Source organism: Balaenoptera borealis (assembly GCF_965194805.1).
Source record: "Balaenoptera borealis genome assembly, chromosome: 4".
Lineage (NCBI taxonomy): Eukaryota > Metazoa > Chordata > Mammalia > Artiodactyla > Balaenopteridae > Balaenoptera > Balaenoptera borealis.
In genome coordinates this window covers 31632515-31650446 of record NC_138861.1, presented here as the reverse complement: position 1 = coordinate 31650446, position 17932 = coordinate 31632515, and the positions used below count along the sequence as shown (strand labels likewise).

The 17932-nt window shown below is 44.4% G+C and overlaps 1 protein-coding gene, 1 long non-coding RNA gene and 1 pseudogene across 4 annotated transcripts in view; 1 reads left to right on the top strand and 2 right to left on the bottom strand.

The window, feature by feature from the left end:
* MGST2 (microsomal glutathione S-transferase 2) overlaps nucleotides 1–9134 on the bottom strand; it is a 30441-nt gene extending 21307 nt beyond the window's left edge. For both annotated transcript variants that reach the window (XM_082390908.1, XM_082390909.1), the window contains exons 1-2: nucleotides 9040–9134; nucleotides 4071–4170 (exon numbers count right to left, since the gene is read on the bottom strand). In XM_082390908.1, the coding sequence (XP_082247034.1) occupies nucleotides 4071–4170; nucleotides 9040–9097 (158 nt within the window). In that variant the 5' untranslated portion in view covers nucleotides 9098–9134. The remainder of the gene's footprint in view (nucleotides 1–4070; nucleotides 4171–9039) is intronic.
* LOC309628181 overlaps nucleotides 1–17932 on the bottom strand; it is a 461146-nt gene that overhangs the window by 406335 nt on the left and 36879 nt on the right. The window lies entirely within an intron of this gene.
* On the top strand, nucleotides 4601–5549 carry LOC309628472 (ribosomal biogenesis factor pseudogene; annotated as a pseudogene). Its single transcript has 2 exons — nucleotides 4601–4618; nucleotides 5153–5549. The product of its transcript is annotated as a ribosomal biogenesis factor pseudogene (transcript).

The window sequence follows — 17932 nt, the reverse complement described above, 5'->3', positions numbered from 1 at the left end:
AGTTCTTCACTACTATCTCCCAACTAATACATAGAGGTGCTCAAAAAATATGTAACGGGTGAATAACAAATAAAAATTAAAGGCAAAGTCTAAAATAGAAAAATAAGAAGGAACTTGGAAGAAACAGAAATGATAAAGGAAGATTTTTTTTTTAAATAATTAAAATCCTCAGATAGAAGAGAATAAACTGCATCTATGAAACAAGAAAGGAATGATATAACAGCAGCAGCAACAAGAAGAACTAAAGAACAATCAAAGGATAAAAATTAATTCTTAGGAATTAAATTCATATTTGAATTTTTAAAAAAATCAGTAAAAAGTTGGACGTTCAAGAAATTCCCTGAAAGAACAAAAGTCCAAGAAGATGAAAAACTCAAGATAAAAGAAAACTAAAGATCAGTCCAGGAGGTCAACTTACGACTAATATATATTTTAAGAATGAGGGACAGGGCTTCCCTGGTGGCTCAGCGGTTAAGGATCTGCCTGCCAATGCAGCAGACATGGGTTTGAGCCCTGGTCCAGGAAGATCCCACATGCCACGGAGCAACAAAGCCCGTGTGCCACAACTACTGAGCCTGCGCTCTAGAGCCCGTGAGCCACAACTACCGAGCCTGCATGCTGCAGCTACTGAAGCCCGCACACCCAGGGCCCATGCTCCACAACAAGAGAAGCCACCGCAATGAGAAGCCCACGCACCACAATGAACAGTAGCCCTCGCTCACCGCAACTAGAGAAAGCCCGTGCGCAGCAACAAAGATCCAACGCAGCCAAAAATAAATAAATAAATAAACTTATTAAAAAAAAAGAATGAGGGACTTCCCTGGTGGTCCAGTCGTTAAGACTCCCACTCCCAGTGCAGGGGGCCCTGGTTCGATCCCTGGTCAGGGAACTAGATCCCATATGCATGCTGCAACTAAGAGTTCGAATGCCACAACTAAGGAGCCTGCTTGCTGCAACTAAGGAGCTGGCAAGCTGCAACTAAGGAGCCCACCTGCCACAACTAAGACCCAGCACAATCAAATAAATAAATAAATAAATAAATGTTTTTAAATAAATAAAAGATCCTACAGGCCACAACGAAGATCCCACATGCTGCAACTAAGATCCAGTGCAGCCAAATAAATAAATAAATATTTTTAAAAAGAATGAAAGAACAGAGAAAATAAGAAGACAAAACTTAGCGGTAAACAATATTTAAAAATATCCTAGAACAGAAGGGCATGAGTTTTCAGGCTGTGAAAAAACCTCCTCTAGGGTTCAGCATAGTGAAAAAAAATGCCTCTGAGCAAGCACAGCACTGTAACACCTCAGGCCAGCGATCAGGGGAAGCCCCTAAAGCTTCTACAGTTTCCAAACAAAGCATCAGAACAGCACAGAACACCTCAACCATAGCAGCGGAAATCAGATAATAATGAAAACAATGTTTTCGAAATTCTGAGGGTAAGGATTTTTAACAGAGAAATAAAGGCATATTCAGAAGTGTCAAGACCTACCATTCCCCTCCTCTCAGGAAGTGTCTGGAGGATGTGCTCCACCAAAACGAGAGAGAAAAACCAGTACATAGGATAATATGAAATCCAGGAAACAGGTGATCCAAATCAGTAGGGTATAAGGGAAATTCCTAGGATGGTGACAGGAAGTTGTGGGATGACAGCTATGTAACAGATCTAAAGTGCAACCTCCAGATTGGAGACGAAATATGGAAGACTAAAGCACAAATGACTCTAGGAAAAAAACAAGTGGTATTACTAGCTTACTTAATGTATTTAAATGTACTGAGAGGAAATTTTCAGTTCTGCTGAAGATTTGGAGATGAAACTAAGCAAACAAACAAAGAGGCAATTATTAACCCCGTGTAAAACAAAAAACTACACAAGAAGGAAATGTAACCATAGTATACTACTTGATTCAGCTTTGAACATTATTTACTTAATCACAACAACATAAACATTGATTTAACTCAACAAAGTGATATAACTTTTCTGGAAGGATGAAGTGAGGAAAAGAGGAAACAGAGGAGCATGAAATTTTTTCTGCCATAAAAGGAAGTCAATTGGTAATGTCTAAAATTTGTGAATCAATAAACAGCAGTGAACACATAGTATTTAGAAATATGGAAATAAATACCAAAAGTAGTAGTCAAAAGGAGTGCCAATGGCTGTCTCTGGGGATGGATTGGGGATAAGGAGAATTATTTGTTGTTATAAGGCTTGTAACCTCACTTTATTTTCAGACTACATACATGTATTACCCTGATAAAAATAAATATTTTGGGATGTGGGACATACCAGCACCAAATCAATATTTTCCACTTGATATAACATAAAGATTCAAAGACAGTGGAAATGACTTTCTCATCATGTGGTCCAATGTTATTTAAAATCATACCTTGGGGGACTTCCCTGGTGGCACAGTGGTTAAGAATCCACCTGCCAATGCAGGGGGACACGGGTTTCAGTCCTGGCCCAGGAAGATCCCACATGCCGTGGAGCAACTAAGCCCATGCACCGCAACTACTGAGCCTGCACTCTAGAGCCCGCGAGCCACAACTACTGAGCCCTCATGCCACAACTACTGAAGCCCTCGCACCTAGAGCTCGTGCTCCACAACAAGAGAAGCCACTGCAATGAGAAGCCCGCGCACTGCAAAGAATAGTAGCCCCTGCTCACTACAACTAGAGAAAGCCCGCACACAGCAACAAAGACCAAATGCGGCCCAAAATAAATAAATAAATAAATAAATAAATAAATAAATAAATAATTAATTAATTAATTTTTTTAATTAAAAAAATAAAATAAAATCATACCTTGGGCATAAAGTTTCAGCCAAGTTAGATGAATAAGCCCTAGAGATCTGTTGTACAACATTGTACCTCTAGTCAACAGTAATATATTATACCCTCAACATTTTGTTAACAGGGTAGAGCTCAAGCTACACATTCTTACCACATTTTAAAAAATGTTTAAACATGTCTATGCACCTCTTAAAATTATCTCTTGTACTACCAGTGGTATTCATCACACTTTCAAGCCTAGGGAATAGTGTGTGCCATCCTCCTTGGAGCAATTAGATGGACAAGAGACCAATGTTCACAGTTTAAGGGCCATGTCTGACCCAAACTAATTCAAGACATAATAAAAAGCCTGAATAATTCCATAATCATTAAAGAAATCAAATCTCATAGTTTAAATTTTTTTCACAAGAAAAACATCTGGTCTAGATCATTTTATAGGCAAATTCTAACAACTTTGAAGGAACACACTCTTCCAATCTTATTAAAACTCTGAGAAAATAATTCTCTAATTCATTCTGTGAGGCTAATGTAATCTTGATACCAAAATGAGCAAGGACCATACAAAAAAGAAAAATTATAGTCCAACCTCACTCATGAACAAAGATGAAAAATCCCAAAGTATTGACAAAAGAACCAAGCAATGTATAAATGGTGATATGTGCAATGTTTTTAAAAGCACCAGGCTTGGGGGATTAAATGTAAAGGGAGCCCTAGCATCTTGCATCAGGCAAATTCATGGTGTTTATAGTGGAACATTCTGTGTGGATCTGAAAAGGCAAGGAGCACAAGATGTTTTAAAAAAAAAAAAAAACTATGAATACACATGAAATAGAAAGCTTTCTCATTATTATAGGTTTCTGATTTTAGGAAATGGGTTGTTGGCAGACGATAACACTGACCTACCTCTGTTTTGAAGTGGAGAGGAAGAAGTAAAGATTTCAGATAGGAAACTGATAGCATAACTATTTCAACATGAGGCTACTGAACTCTCAGGGAGCCCCTTCCAGGCTCTTGGACCAAACTGCCACACTTAGAGACATATAGCAGTCCCCCCTAAGATCCCAGCCTTTTCTGTAAATGTATCCTCTGAATTTGTAATATAGGTGGGTAGAAACTCCATGCACTGCCTACTTCAAACCTCAAGGATCACGAGAAGATTCTTGGCCACGAAGAGTGGTTTGCTATAATGGCATATCTTCTCTGCGTATCTTTCCCCTAATTAGGAATTGTGTGTATGTGGCAGATTCATACCCCTGAAGGGAAAAGCATTACTCACTGTGCACGAAATATCCTCTCAAATTCTGGTGACCCAGAGACTGCTGGGGGTGTAACTTTGTATTTTGATCGCGCCTTTCCTACCTGCAAAGCAAAATAACCTGCAAGTAAAGAGGAATGAACGTTAAACATGTGGCACATCACTATTCATTAGTAAAATGCAAATTTAAACCACAGTTAGATACACTACATACCTATTAAAATGTCTAAAATTAAAAAGACAGATCATACCAACTAGAAAAGACAGACAGACAAGTGAAGATACAAAATCAACTGGAATTCTCATACACTGCTGGTGGGAATGTAAAATGATACAACTGCTTTGGAAAACCATTTGGAAGGAATTTTTTAATTAGACATACATTGACCATATGATTCAGGCATTCCACAACTAGAATTTTTCCATGAGAAATTAAATCACATGTCCATAAAAACACCCGTCCACAAATGTTTACAACAGCTTTATTTGTAATAGCCAAAAATTAGGAACAACTCCCTGATGGTTAAGATTATATGTCAACTAGGCTAGCCATGGTGCCCAGCTGTTTGGTCAAACAGCAGTCTAGATGTTGCTGTGAAGGTATTGTTTAGAGGTGATCAACATTTACATCAGTAGACTCTGAGTAAAGCAGATGACCCTCCATATTGTGGGTGGGCCTCACCCAATCAGTTGAAGGCCTTAAGAAAAAAGTCTGAGGTCCCCCAAAGAGGAAGAGAGTTTTGCCTCCCTTTGGACCCAAGACTGCAACATCAATTCTTGTTGGAATTTCCGGTCTTGCAACCCACCCTGCAAATGTCAGACTTCCCAACCCCAACTATTATATGAGCCAATTTCTTAAAATAGATATGTGAGAGTGTGTATGTGTGTGTGTGTGTGTGTATCCTATTGGTTCTGTTTCTCTGGAGAACGCCGACTAACACAAATGTCTATCAACAAGTGAGTGGATAAATAATTTGTGCTTTGTCCATACAACAGGATACTATTCAACAGTGAAAAGGAATGAGCTATTAGTAAATGAAACAACGTGGATGAATCTCAGAATGATTATGCAGAATGAGGTGTGTGCAGATGGTGTCACCTAGAACTTGAGCAGCTGCACGAGGGGGATCGGAGGTCTGACAACAGCCAAGGACAAACTCAGAGGGCAGAAGTCCAGGAGTGTATTCCCCACAACCAGCCAAAAAAGCTTTAAGGTTAAAAATAAAGCAAAACCAGTTACCACTAATCTTAAGATAAACATTGTGAATGATGAAAAAGATAACTGAGAGAATAAAGCTTTCGTAGATATACGAAAGGAACTCGCACACCTCTCAAAAGGCCTTTCTCTTGAACCTCTGCAGAAACAGCTGATTCCTCAGCAGTGAGCACGAACCAGTTAATGTTGATGAAGCTACAAGATTAATGGCTCAGTTGTAATACACTGGTGATGCATCAAATTCCCCCAAAAGACCAATAAATTAAATGTTTTATACAAAAAAATTATGCTAAATGAAAGAGGCAAGACCCCCCAAAAAGTATTACTGTATAAGTTCATTTGTATAAAATTCTCAGAAATGCGAGTGAATCTACAGTGACATAAAGCAGATCAGTAGTTGCCTGGAGATGAGGAGGGCCAGGAAGGGGTGGGTCACAAGAAAACTTGGGGTTGATGGTTCCCTGCAGGACTCAGCTTCCCTATCATGAAATGATTATGACTTTCTTCTTCATTTGCTGCACGGAAAATACATTAGATTATGAAACCCCAAAGCCTGGGATCACCTGCCTCTGATCATCAGTTCTGTGACCCTCTTTCACTTTCACACCCACACTTCCTCCTCTGTAAATAGTTCTCACCTCCTGTCCTTATCTCCCTCGTTTTACCCCGTAATTAACTTCTGGGGTCTATTATTTCCCTTCAGATTATTTCTTCCAGTTTCAGTTGCTCACAGTTTCTCTCCAACACTGTTCTGGTCTCCCTTATTTTAGTACCTCGATATCCATTTCCTACTTGCTAATGTTTTAAAAATAATTTCCTTTTCCACACCAAGTTTGCAGCTTCAGTCTCTCACTGTGTGACAGTATTAGGGGCCATGTGTTTCCTCCTGAAACATGGTACTATCTCCCCTCCAACAAGAAGTCAGTAAATACCGAACCTGGTCGAGTAAGCCTCTCACAGCTGGCTACTTTCCTTCCCCTTCATTCCCCTCTGCTGCAAATAAAGTGTTGGTCCTGATTTAGAAGCTACAGCTGAACATCTAAGTGTGTAAGCACTTAGGACTGGCCTCTCTCTCGTTCAAACTGTCGTCATATCACTGAAGCCTGGGAGAGTAGAGTGAAGGTAAGTGTGGGATTAGGCACTGATGGTTTCCAACCCTGGGCTAAGTCTTTTCAAGGCAGCACAAAGCTGGAGAGGCCAATGGCTCACGGCCTCAGCTGGAGCCAAAGAGGAGGTCTATCTATGGAGGGGAAAACTGGGACTTGGCCATTCTGGACCCTGCTGTCACCACCGCTTCTAACGTGCTCCACAACCTCAGAGAACACACCAGGCAAGGCTTCTTGTTTTCATGATAAAATGGAAACGATGAAAGATGTGTGCTCCTAGATTTTTCTATCGGCAATGGTGCCAGAACCTAGAGCTTCAAAATGAAGGTGAATAAGTGAAAGCTTTGCAGGGCTGTCTTTTTCTGGTTGTTCATTGCACCTGGTCGGCATCTGTCTGAAGCAGCAGCAAATGTGAGGAATGAGCTTCAGTAAATCGAAGACCCCGCCCACCTCCAGCCCCAGGAAGGAGGACTCAGTTGCATCAGCTCCAGTTCCAAGGAGTCTCAGGTCAGGGGCCTGAGACAGACCGTGGTTATCACTGGGGCAACATCATGAGGGTGGAAAGGCTATTTCACCACGTTTTCTGGAGAGCTTCCATTTTATTTCCCTTCTTATGAGTTGATTAAAACCTACTTGAGAATAAGCTCCTTTTGCTTTGCCCGTCTTTCCTCTTCCTTTGCTCTCTCCAGGGGGACACGTGTGCTGGGGAAAGTGAATCAAGACCCTTCATCCTGCCCCCTACTCTCAGCCCAGCCACAGCTGGGCTTCTTCACCACAAGGCTGCCTCTCAATCCACCAGAAGCTTCTCTCTGTGGGGAAGCAGCCAAGGTCTGGAAGTGACTGTGCTGAACACCACCCCTGGGCCAGGCACCACGGTGGGCACTTCCTACTCAGTGTCCTGTTTAACCCTCTTTGATGAGGACACTGAAGGACAGATTTTCCTGGCCAAGGGCACCCAGCTTGTAAGTGGCTGGACCAGAAGATACAAGTCTGTTTTCAAGGCTTGAGTTTCTTCTACTATAGCACAGGGCGTCTCATCTCTTTCGCTAAAGCAGCGAATTCTGGTTCTTAATGCCAACCCCTTCCCTCCCTCTCTCTCTCTTCCCTATCCATCACCAACCACCATTGGCCCAGTCTCCCCTTCCCAACTCAGCTGCCTTAACTTCAGACTGCAATTCACACCATCCCTTGCACCCACCAGCAAACAGAACCTCTCTGCGGGGATGGCAGAGGCTATGCCAGCCTGGGGCCATCCGTGGACCTGCCCCTGTGCTCTCTGCAGGGCCAGGACGTGGGCACACACGGGGTGGACAGTGCCTACGTGTAGAGGGTCAACACAAGGCGTTTCAGACTTAAGTGCTGCTTTAGTTGGCTATAAGCATCCCGCTTTACTCCAGAAAAGATGGTAAATCAAACCACAAAATATGTGTCTTAAGGTATAATGTTTTCATAAATTCACAAAACAGACTGGCTAGCAAGTCTGCCATTGAGTGTGCGTGCAGACTCTATCTATCCTAAACCGTGGTGCCTCCGTGCTTGGGGCTGAGAAGTCCGTGACTCTGCCCCGTTTCCTGGTACAAGCACACTGGGAAAATAAAGAAATACCTGTTCTTGATAAGAAGTCTTGCTCACCAGGGCTCAGACCCTTTTCCCCATTTTGCGTGTTAAGGAAGCGTGTGCCTAAGATAATATGAATTGAGCAAAAGTGACCCCAGAGGAGAAGAAGCCTCTATTTAACCAGGCAATCAGGATATTGAATAATCCTAGTGGGAAGGCACTTTAAAATTTAGAATGGGGGCTTCCCTGGTGGCGCAGTGGTTGAGAGTCTGCCTGCTAAAGCAGGGGACACGGGTTCGAGCCCTGGTCTGGGAAGATCTCACATGCCGCGGAGCAACTGGGCCCGTGAGCCACAACTACTGAGCCTGCGCGTCTGGAGCCTGTGCTCCTCAACAAGAGAGGCCGCGATAGTGAGAGGCCCGCGCACCGCGATGAAGAGTGGCCCCCGCTTGCTGCAACTAGAGAAAGCCCTCGCACAGAAACGAAGACCCAACATAGCAATCAATCAATCAATCAATAAATCTTTAAAAATAAAGATGAGAGAATAAGTTTAAAAAATTTTTTTTAAAAATTTAGAATGAATTACTTAATCTGAAGCTCATATTTTTGCAGGAGATTTTTTTTTTTTAACCTGATAATCATACTTGCCATACCCAGCTTATTTAAGAAACACACAGTAATTAAAAGATCGGGGTTCAAGAAATCACAGCCATGATTTATAAGCCGGTACCATGTTACCTTTGGAACACTCCAGATTAATATTTCTAGCCCACTTCCCCCAGGTTACCGCATTTCTAACCCTCCCTCGAACTGGGCTGAGGGTTGTAACCACAGATGATGCAGAATCTCTGGGCTCGAAGGCCCACCGCATCCCCACTGGAAGAACTAATCCCTGGAACGTTCCACACCTCTGCCTGTCCCCAGGGAAGGGGGCGCCGATGACCCTGAGCACAACGTGCTCTGCAGAGCCCACGGACCACCAGCAAGGGAGTTAGAAACCCCAGAACGCTCCCTCCCTCCCTCTGCCACACACACACACACACACACACACACACACACACACACACGCACACACGCACACACACACCCGCACGCAGCCCGGGACGCTTACTTTGCTGACAGGCAGAGAGGACAGAGAGAGCAGCCAGCAAGATCGAATTCCCGGCCATCTTTCATGCGGAAAGTTCTGGTTCACGGGACTATTCGCAGAAACCGAGGAGAAGATAACAGAGGCACTTTCGACTTGGCGAGGCCGACCTTCCTTCTAAGGCGGAGGTTCAAGCGGCTGTGTGACCTTTGCCCTGGAACAGGAATCAGAGAGGCAGGCGGGCCCAGGCTGTCAGTCAAAGATCTTCACCTGGACGGGGCGACGCTTCCCCGACGTGCATCAGATCTCCTCGAGCTCCGACCTGCGGGCTTAGCCCTCCAGCCTCAGCACCTGCTGCCGACCCATCTCAGCCAATTCGAAAACAATTCCCTCTCCTTCTCTTCCAAAGTCTGGGCTCCTTAGTCCCCCGCCTGGCTCCAAGGCCTTGATGAGACCTTTCCCACCGCCCGTGGGAAAAGAGAGGCGGTGGAAGGTTTTATTTAACCCCACTGAGATTAACATGCTAACTTAAGCCGATTCTAACTTTATTCCCTAGTAAATGGAAGACCTAGGATTTGAACCCGTGTCCAGCAGATTCCAACAGTGCCCTAAGCCCCCCGCCAGGCTTCCTCCCACTGTCACCCCAACTCTCCCATCATCGTGGTGACCATACATTTTTTTAGGTTGAGATATAATTGACATATAGCATTGTCTTCATTTCAGATGTAAAACATAATGACTTGATGTATATATTGCAAAACGAGCACCACAGTAAGTTTAGGTTAACACCCGTCACCTCACATAATTACAGTTTTTTTCTTGTGCTGAGAACTTTTATGATCTACTTTCTTAGCAACTTTCAAGTATACAGTACAGAATTGTTACCTATAGTCATCATTCTGTATGTTACATCCCCCAGGACTTATTTATCTTATAACTGGAAGTTTGTACCACAGATTTTTAAAAAAAAATACACTAGGGTATATGTTCTGAGAAGGAAGAGGGCCCTTGAGGAAAGAAGTAGGCCAGTGTTTTTATACAGTAAACACAGCACACATGGTCTCCATGCCGGCCCAGGGCCTCTCCATTCCAGAGCAACGCCCCACACCGCCCAGGTACAGCTGTCCTTCCACAGCTGGTGGCTTCTTCTGCAGAACCTCTTCATCACAGCCCCTCCCCCTAACACAATTGTTTTGTTCTTTAAAGACTCAGCTTCCCACCAAACAAAGTCGGGGTCCCTTCATTGTCCCACCCTTCAACTCAGAGGGAGCTCCAGTGCCCATGGGAAAGCTGGTGAGTCTCTCCCGTGGGCCCACACAAGCCCGCTCCTGGGCTCCCAACCCAGACACTGAAGGATGACACATCTTTGGGCAGAAGTTGAACCTCAGTTTGCTAAGACGGGCTAATGATGGGTGAAGGGAAGTTTAGATGAGATAGGGCTGCTTTGAGGATTGACTTAGTTAACATTTATAAAGCACTTAAAACAGCACACGGTATCTAAAAGTGTGTTCTGTGTGTTTGTTAAATAAACACATAAAGTATCTAGAAAACTACTTAGCATATTAGGTACCTAATGTTAAAAGATATTTTTTAAAAGGTAAAAGTCATGTCTCTTGTACAAATATAAAATGAAAACACATCAAAGATTTTATTGAATTCATTAATGAGGGAACCAGTACCACATTTTAGGGAGAATTCAAAGAACCACACATGTATGGTGTTAAAAAACAAAATCCAGCTGAGTTCATTTTAAAGGTCTTTATTCAGTGATTCATGAATCAAGCAGCATCCAACCTAGCAGACAAAAAGGAGCTCTGAGGAGCGGTACAAAATGAAACACACTTATAGGCAGAAGGGAGCAGGAACAAGGAAGTTATACTTGGCAAAAAGTGAATTAGTTATTGCAAGGTTACTTTCCTTTAGAGAAAGGCAGGAGTCTCTCAGACAGTTTACCTAAGGGTTGTTGATCAAGCAATTCCTGATTGACTGGTTTAAGATTCCATTTCCGGAAGATTCCAAAACTGTAAGTTATGTCTGGTTTAGTGACATGGGGCTTAGCATAAGTGACTCCATTTGGGGCCTGTTGCTTTGTTTTTATCAATAAGGAATCAGAGATTAATTTACAAATAGTTGCAAACCAGGTCTGCTCCCAGTGCCCTGTTGGTCTCTTCATGTTGCCTCTGTTCTCATGTGTTCCTGAAACCACTGAAGACTAAGACTCTGTAAGAAGACAGATCCTAGAAGCCCAGGACAGCACCAAAAAGTTCTTGTGTATTTGATTGAATGGTTTTGGCCTTCAGTACACGGCAGGGATTCTAAACTGCGAGGCATTCACCCTGAACCACATCAACCATCTCCTAAAATAATCTCCCCAAATGATGGGCCTCGAAGGAGAGGTCTGGGCTGGGCCTGTGGGCAGGCAGAGGCTCTCCAAGTAAGAAACCTGCTCCGAGAAAGAGAAATAGCGGGAGGAAGAGGCGAGCAAGGGTGTGGGGCTCCTGGCTGATGGCCACAACAATTGGGTGTTTAGAGCTGCTGTTTTGAGAATCTTGGGTACGTCCATACTAGGGAACTAGTTTTAAAAACACAACTCCCTGGGAATTCCCTGGCGGACCAGTGGTTAGGATTCTGTGCTTCCACTGCAGGGGGCACGGGTTCAATCCCTGGTCGGGGAACTAAGATCCCACATGCCGTGTGGTGCAGCCAAAAAATTAAAATTAAAAAAAAAAGAACAAAAAAAACCCCCCACAACTCCAGAGTGACCTTTGGTTCCCACTGAATTGCTTTCTTCCCACTTTCTGGACAAATCCTGAGTTTCCCTACTGACTTCTCTCAGCCAATCCCAGGCAGTCCCCCAACCTTAGAGACGGTTGATACAACAAAAAGTGCCTCATGTACTTTGAAACCCTGTGCATTCACGTGTAACCTGCTTTAATAGATCTTGAAAGTTAGTGTAGTTTCTGCCTCTAGGAAGATACGAAACAATGAAACTTTGGATAACAAAATGTTCATCACCTTCTGTGGTGATAAAACTTCCAGATGACTCCACAGTTGAAACACTGCCATAGCATTTAACAAACTAACAAAAATCTGAGCTTCTCTCTATATCTCCCCTGGATGGGTAGAAGGTGAAAAGCATTTTCCCTGAAGGTAATACATATAGATGCTTCCAGTATCGGTCTTAGTCCTTATATTTTAGTAAGAAAAGAAAAACGAGAGGAGAAACAACATATCGGTAATTATAGTAAAATGTTTTTAAAAGGTTTATGTTCCCTATATAAACTCAAAAAAACTACAAGAGTTTGTGAGAGTTTAGCTTATTAGTTAATCAGTGTTTGTTACCAAAATTATACTCTGGATAAGGCAAACCAGAGAAAAGTTTGGTAGTATAAAAACAACCCAGAACCATGTGAAAGAACTGTTGTTGTGAAATGTAAACTCGAAATGTAACTATTGCTGAATAATTTTGCTGGTAGATGAAAAGATATATATATATAAAACTATAGACATGTTCTCTCAGACCAATTGCATCCCCCCCAATTATTCCCTGACTTCACCCTCTGTGTTCTATCCCTGTCCCTCCAAAAAATGAGAGCTTATTGTCCTGGTTTCCACTGGCACTATGACAAGCCGTCTCTGCTGCCAACAGGCCTGGCCGCAGAGAGACAGAAAACACACCGCCTGCCCGAGGATGCCCAGAAACCGTCAGTGATCACAATTATCAAGGACCATAATACTCCTGATTGAAAACTAGCCCAGAAAAGGGTTTCCACGTGCCTAGCGTTTATTTCATTCTCTTGCTGGAAGTCCTGACCAATTGGAAACACCTTAACAACGCAGCAATCGTTTACACAAAGCTCAGATTCACCGAACTTGAGAAATTATGCCCCAGCCTACATGTTGCAAAAACTCAGGGAATTGCAGCCGTCCTGCAGAACATTTTCTCCCCCTTCAGAAGCTGGAGCACTTTGCTCTGTGACCCTGGGTGTGGAAATCAAGCTACAGGGTGCTCAGGCATTTCCTACATTGGGGAGCCCTTTGGCCTGGGATGGGCGGGGCACAGGGCAGAGGATTACGGTAGGTTACACCAAGCCTCAGGCAGAGACTGACAGTCATCCAACACCAGGAATGTCCCATCCAGGCTCAAAGGCAGAGACAAAAGCGGAGCAGAAAGGACAGGAAACTAAAGATCAGTCCCCAGGATAGTGCAGTGAGAAGAGCACAAGCTTTCAGCTAGTGATCTAGGCTCACGTCCTGGATGGTGTTGGCGAGTCGCTAAACATCCCCTGACCTGTTTTCTCAAAGGGAAGTAATAGGACCAACCACACAGGGTCCCTCTGATGACTTAATGAAATAACACGCGGGAAGCAAACAGCACAGAACGTGGCACGTGGCAGGGCGTCCACCAGGTCCCTCTGCCGCCCCCTCCATGCCCTCAGGCCTGGTGGACGCAGAACAGACAAGATCTATTTGTCGGGAAGGGCCTGGTACAAAGCAGCGATGATCACAGGATGCCGTTATAATTTCCCAGAAGAATGGAAACCGAGCACTTGAATTGCTTCAGAACGGCTTTTGACAGTAATAGGTCTGAACCTGAGTTGTCTTAAGTGTACATAAGGTTTGGGAGAGGATAAAGTAAAGCAGAATCTAGAGACCGGGGAGGGGAATTAGAAATCCTCGTTGACAAACCCCAGCACACGCAGCCCTACACACACACACACACACACACACACACACACGTGCACACGTACATAAACACACTCATGTACAGATTCACACACATTCCTACACACTCACATTCTCATAAATACGCACACTCACACACACACACACACACACACACACACATTCTACCCTCATGTCTCCAAAGGGGATTTGTAAACTGAATGTCTGGACCTCAAGGCACATATTCTCACAAAAATAACATTATAAATGGTGGCCACGTTCTCAGGTGGCTTCACGGTTAAGAAAATTGTAACCCATAAGTGAGGTAACATGCTGCATATTGGCAGTTGAACAACAACAAGAGGAACTAACACTTCATTTGCCTCTTCCGTTTAATCATTAGTAAATTTTTTTAAACCGAATAGTATTTGAAATGAAGCACTTTTAAAAGAGGGCTGTTGGCAAAAACTCCCTGCCCACCCCCCCATGGAGAGAAGCCAGGTTCCCTGTGGGCCATGCTCAGAGCTGGATTCATATATACTTGCTGGGACCACAGCAGCAAGAGGCAGGAGGACCCTGGGACCAGAGGGCTGAGACACCCTGGACGGGCCTCAGTCTGACGGGGGCTCTGATATCCACCACCCCAGCTCCCAATTGCACTCAACAGAAGGGAAGTTTCGAGCCCTGTGCCAGGCCCCATGCAGAAATGTCTCAACTAATCTGCCTAATCAACAATGAAGCACGTGTTTTATTCCCATTGTTCAGATGGAGAAACTGAGGCTCGGTGGTTAGTGACTGGCCCAAGGTCGGTACAGCCCAGCCCTGCTGCTCCCAAAGCCTTTGTGCTTAACGTTGGCTGTACACTGGAATCACCTGGGGGTCATTAAAAATACTGGCGCTTAGCTTTCCCCACCAAAAGCAATTCTGATTTAATTGATCTCGGGTTCGACCCAGGCACCTGAACTTTTTAAAAACTCCCCAGATGATTCTAGTACACGGCCAAGGTAGAGAAGCACCGTCCTAATCAGTGTTTCTCAGTGTGGTCCTCACCACCTGCCACCATCACCTGAGGTGATATAAACACGCAGATTTCTAGGCCTCATTCAGGATCCGTTTTTGAACATCACTTTCACGTTGGTGAAGCATCCACAGGCTCATATAACTCACACAACACTGCTCTAAAGTTGTAAATTATTCTCAGTTTACAGGTAAGGACACTGAGACCCAGAGAGCTTTGGGAAGCTGGCCTAGTCACTCCATCTCACTGCTTCTCAAAGAGGAACGATCACGCACCATCTCGGGGTGTGGTTGGGGGAATGAACCAGCTGGTGGAAGCCAAAGTGGGTGTCCTTGGAGCCCGGGAAGGAAGAGGAACGGGTATGGAAGGTTCTGCAGTGGCAGGAGGGAAGAGGTGAGGGTGGGAGGAACGGGATCCTGGGGGCCTCAGGGTGCAGCCCGGGAGAAATGGAGGGAGATTTCCACGGCAGGACTTTGGGGGGGGGTGCCTGGGTGGAGGAAGGAGGAAAAGACAGACACAGGAGAGAAATCGAGGCTGAGGTGGGGGAGAAGGGGTGCTCCGAGTTCTCAGTAGAGAGCAGTCTGGCTGGAGCCGGTGTCTCAGCTAATTCCTCATCAGGTCCACCAGTACTGGCCCGCTAACTGGTTTTGATGTCCATCGAGACTTGGCAGTTCTCACTTTAGAATCACCAAAGGCGCTTTTGAAATAGACACGAATTTAACTGAGTAATCTCTTGGATTTTGTGACATCAGCTCGGCCAGCTACTGCCTCCGAAAACTTACTGAGATTTCTACACACGAGAGGAAGAGAGCTCGCCTCCTCTGAACTAAAACACGACGTTTCTCTTTAGCTTGTCCTTAAGACGTAAATGTTAGTTCGTCTCTCTTGCGTTGCCGGGTTCCTTCACTAGGCATCCTATCTATGTAGGCGGGACAGAAATCTAGCCTACAGAGGGTGCAGTGTGATTGGGCTACTTCAGAAAAAGGGGGGACTGTGGCTTCCCCTCCCGTCTCTCCGGGGCTTGTTAAAGCAAAGGAAAGGGCAGCTATTCCCCCTCTTGATGAGAAAACACAAAAGGTCGCAGATTAAGAACAAACAGTTAAAAGCAGCTCGGCCTTTGAAATGTGGCACTATATCCGCCACGGGGCTGACACGCCAAACCGTGGTAATTGCCTCACAGCCCAGCCTGGGCCAACATGACTCACAAGATACCCATCTATCAGATCGAAGGCCCAGTCAGGTCCTGCAGAAGAAAAAATATAACAAAATAAATTAGGAGCTTGGGATTAACAGACACACACTACTATATATAAAACAGATAAATGACAAGGACCTACTGTATAGCACAGGGAACTATATTCAATACCTTGTAATAACCTATAATGGAAAAGAATCTGAAAAATTATATATATATATATATATATATACATACATTTACATAGTATACATATTTCTGGGTAACTGGCCATGTCCAATTCACAAGCCTGTCCCCGAGTTAATATCCCTAAAGCCTGTGTCTATCATTGTTTAGGAGTGATGGGTGAGGGATACGCTTGTATTTTGTAGATAATCCAGGTCTTGTGTTTTGTCTGTATTCACCAGCCATCCCCATGCAGTCAGATAAGCCACAAGCATGGGGTTGCTACTTTTAAACTGGAAAGAAGAGACTCTGAGATTAACAGGATATTATCGCTCTAATGGAAGAGGAAGACATCTCTCACGGTAGTCAGCTGCCACAGGGTCCCACATGCTAGCGGACAGTCACCTCGGGATCACCCCCAAACAGGAAAACCCTAGCGTGACACGAACCCAGGCATGAAGGCCTATGACTGCTTTGTTCTGCTACCTTAGCAAGAGGGTAAGGAATTTCAAAGATTGGATGCCTGGTTTTCACTTTCCTTTTCTCTTCCTTTCTTTCTTCTTTCTTATCCCTCCTGCTTTACCTTAGATTGTGTCTGGTTCTCGCCTTTGTTTCTGGGACTTCGTTAGCAAAGCATCCTCGGGATTTCCGTCTCTGGCAGTTTCTGGGACCAGAATTTTAGACAAAACAGCTTCCTCCGCCCTCTGCGTCTCCCACCTCCATGAGCCGACTTCCCATCCTCTTCTCAGAGGACCCATCGGCTTATCATCTCTTTTCATCCTTGATTTGCATTCGGAAGATTCTGACCAGCCACACATTCAGAGCTGGGAGTGTTGTAGCTGAAACTTTGTCCTTTCCATCGAGAGAAGTTATATTTCGTCAAACCACTAGGGGGAGTAAATCCCAGGGATACCAGAAATCAGGGATTCAGCAACCTTGGGAGGAAGCTGGAGTGTCACCATGGGCCAGCCTCCCGGCTCAGTTAAACTTCCTCCTCCAGCTTTCCAGAGGCCCTGAGAATGCACATCAGCAAAACTGAAACAAGTCAGTTAACAGAAACTGTTTGCCAGAATCACTTCTAAAGGATGCCCTAAAAAATGTCAGGTTTTCAGAAATCAACATATTGACACTTTCCAGCAAGAGCTTGTGATAGGAACAAAACCCACTGGTGCTTAAATGTAAAATGACCAGAATTTAACCCTTAGTCCTGACCCACGCAAAACTAGACACAAGCCAAACACAGACTCTGCCCTAAAGACTTACATTCCATTGAGAAACGGTCCAAAACAGGACGCAACGCGTCACATTTGGCATCCCTGCAGGAGGTAGTCAGGAGTGAGAGGTGAGAAAAGATAAAAGAAGTCCCATTTGGTGGACAAGCAACCAAGAGAGGAGAGTCCATCTTTTGGTAAATATTCTGAGCAATCAAATACCACATCTTGGACTTTGATCCTTCAGTGTACCTCTGGCTTCTAGAATAGTTTAGTAAAATTTAAAAGTACTCTGCAAAGTACTTTACATAAATTCTTTGTAGAGGAGCAGGTCAAAGAACTGAGCAGAGTCTGGAAAGATTCTCAGGATCAGGCAGAGAGTCTGGCTGATAAAACATCAGAGAACGGGGCTTTCACCCACACATGCAGTGAGAGTCCCGCTTCATAGCGACAGAGGGAAATCTAAAGCAAGGAAAGGAAGGAATGTGAAGATTCTCAAGAATACACGTAAGTAGTATTTGTCCGTTCATTCATTCATTCATTGATTCATTCCCAAATGCGCCGAGCACCTACCACGCGCCAAGCTCTGTGCTAAGTACTGGGATACGGGGCTGAGCAAGATGACAGCATCACGCTCTGGTGGAGTTTACAGAGGCTTGAGGA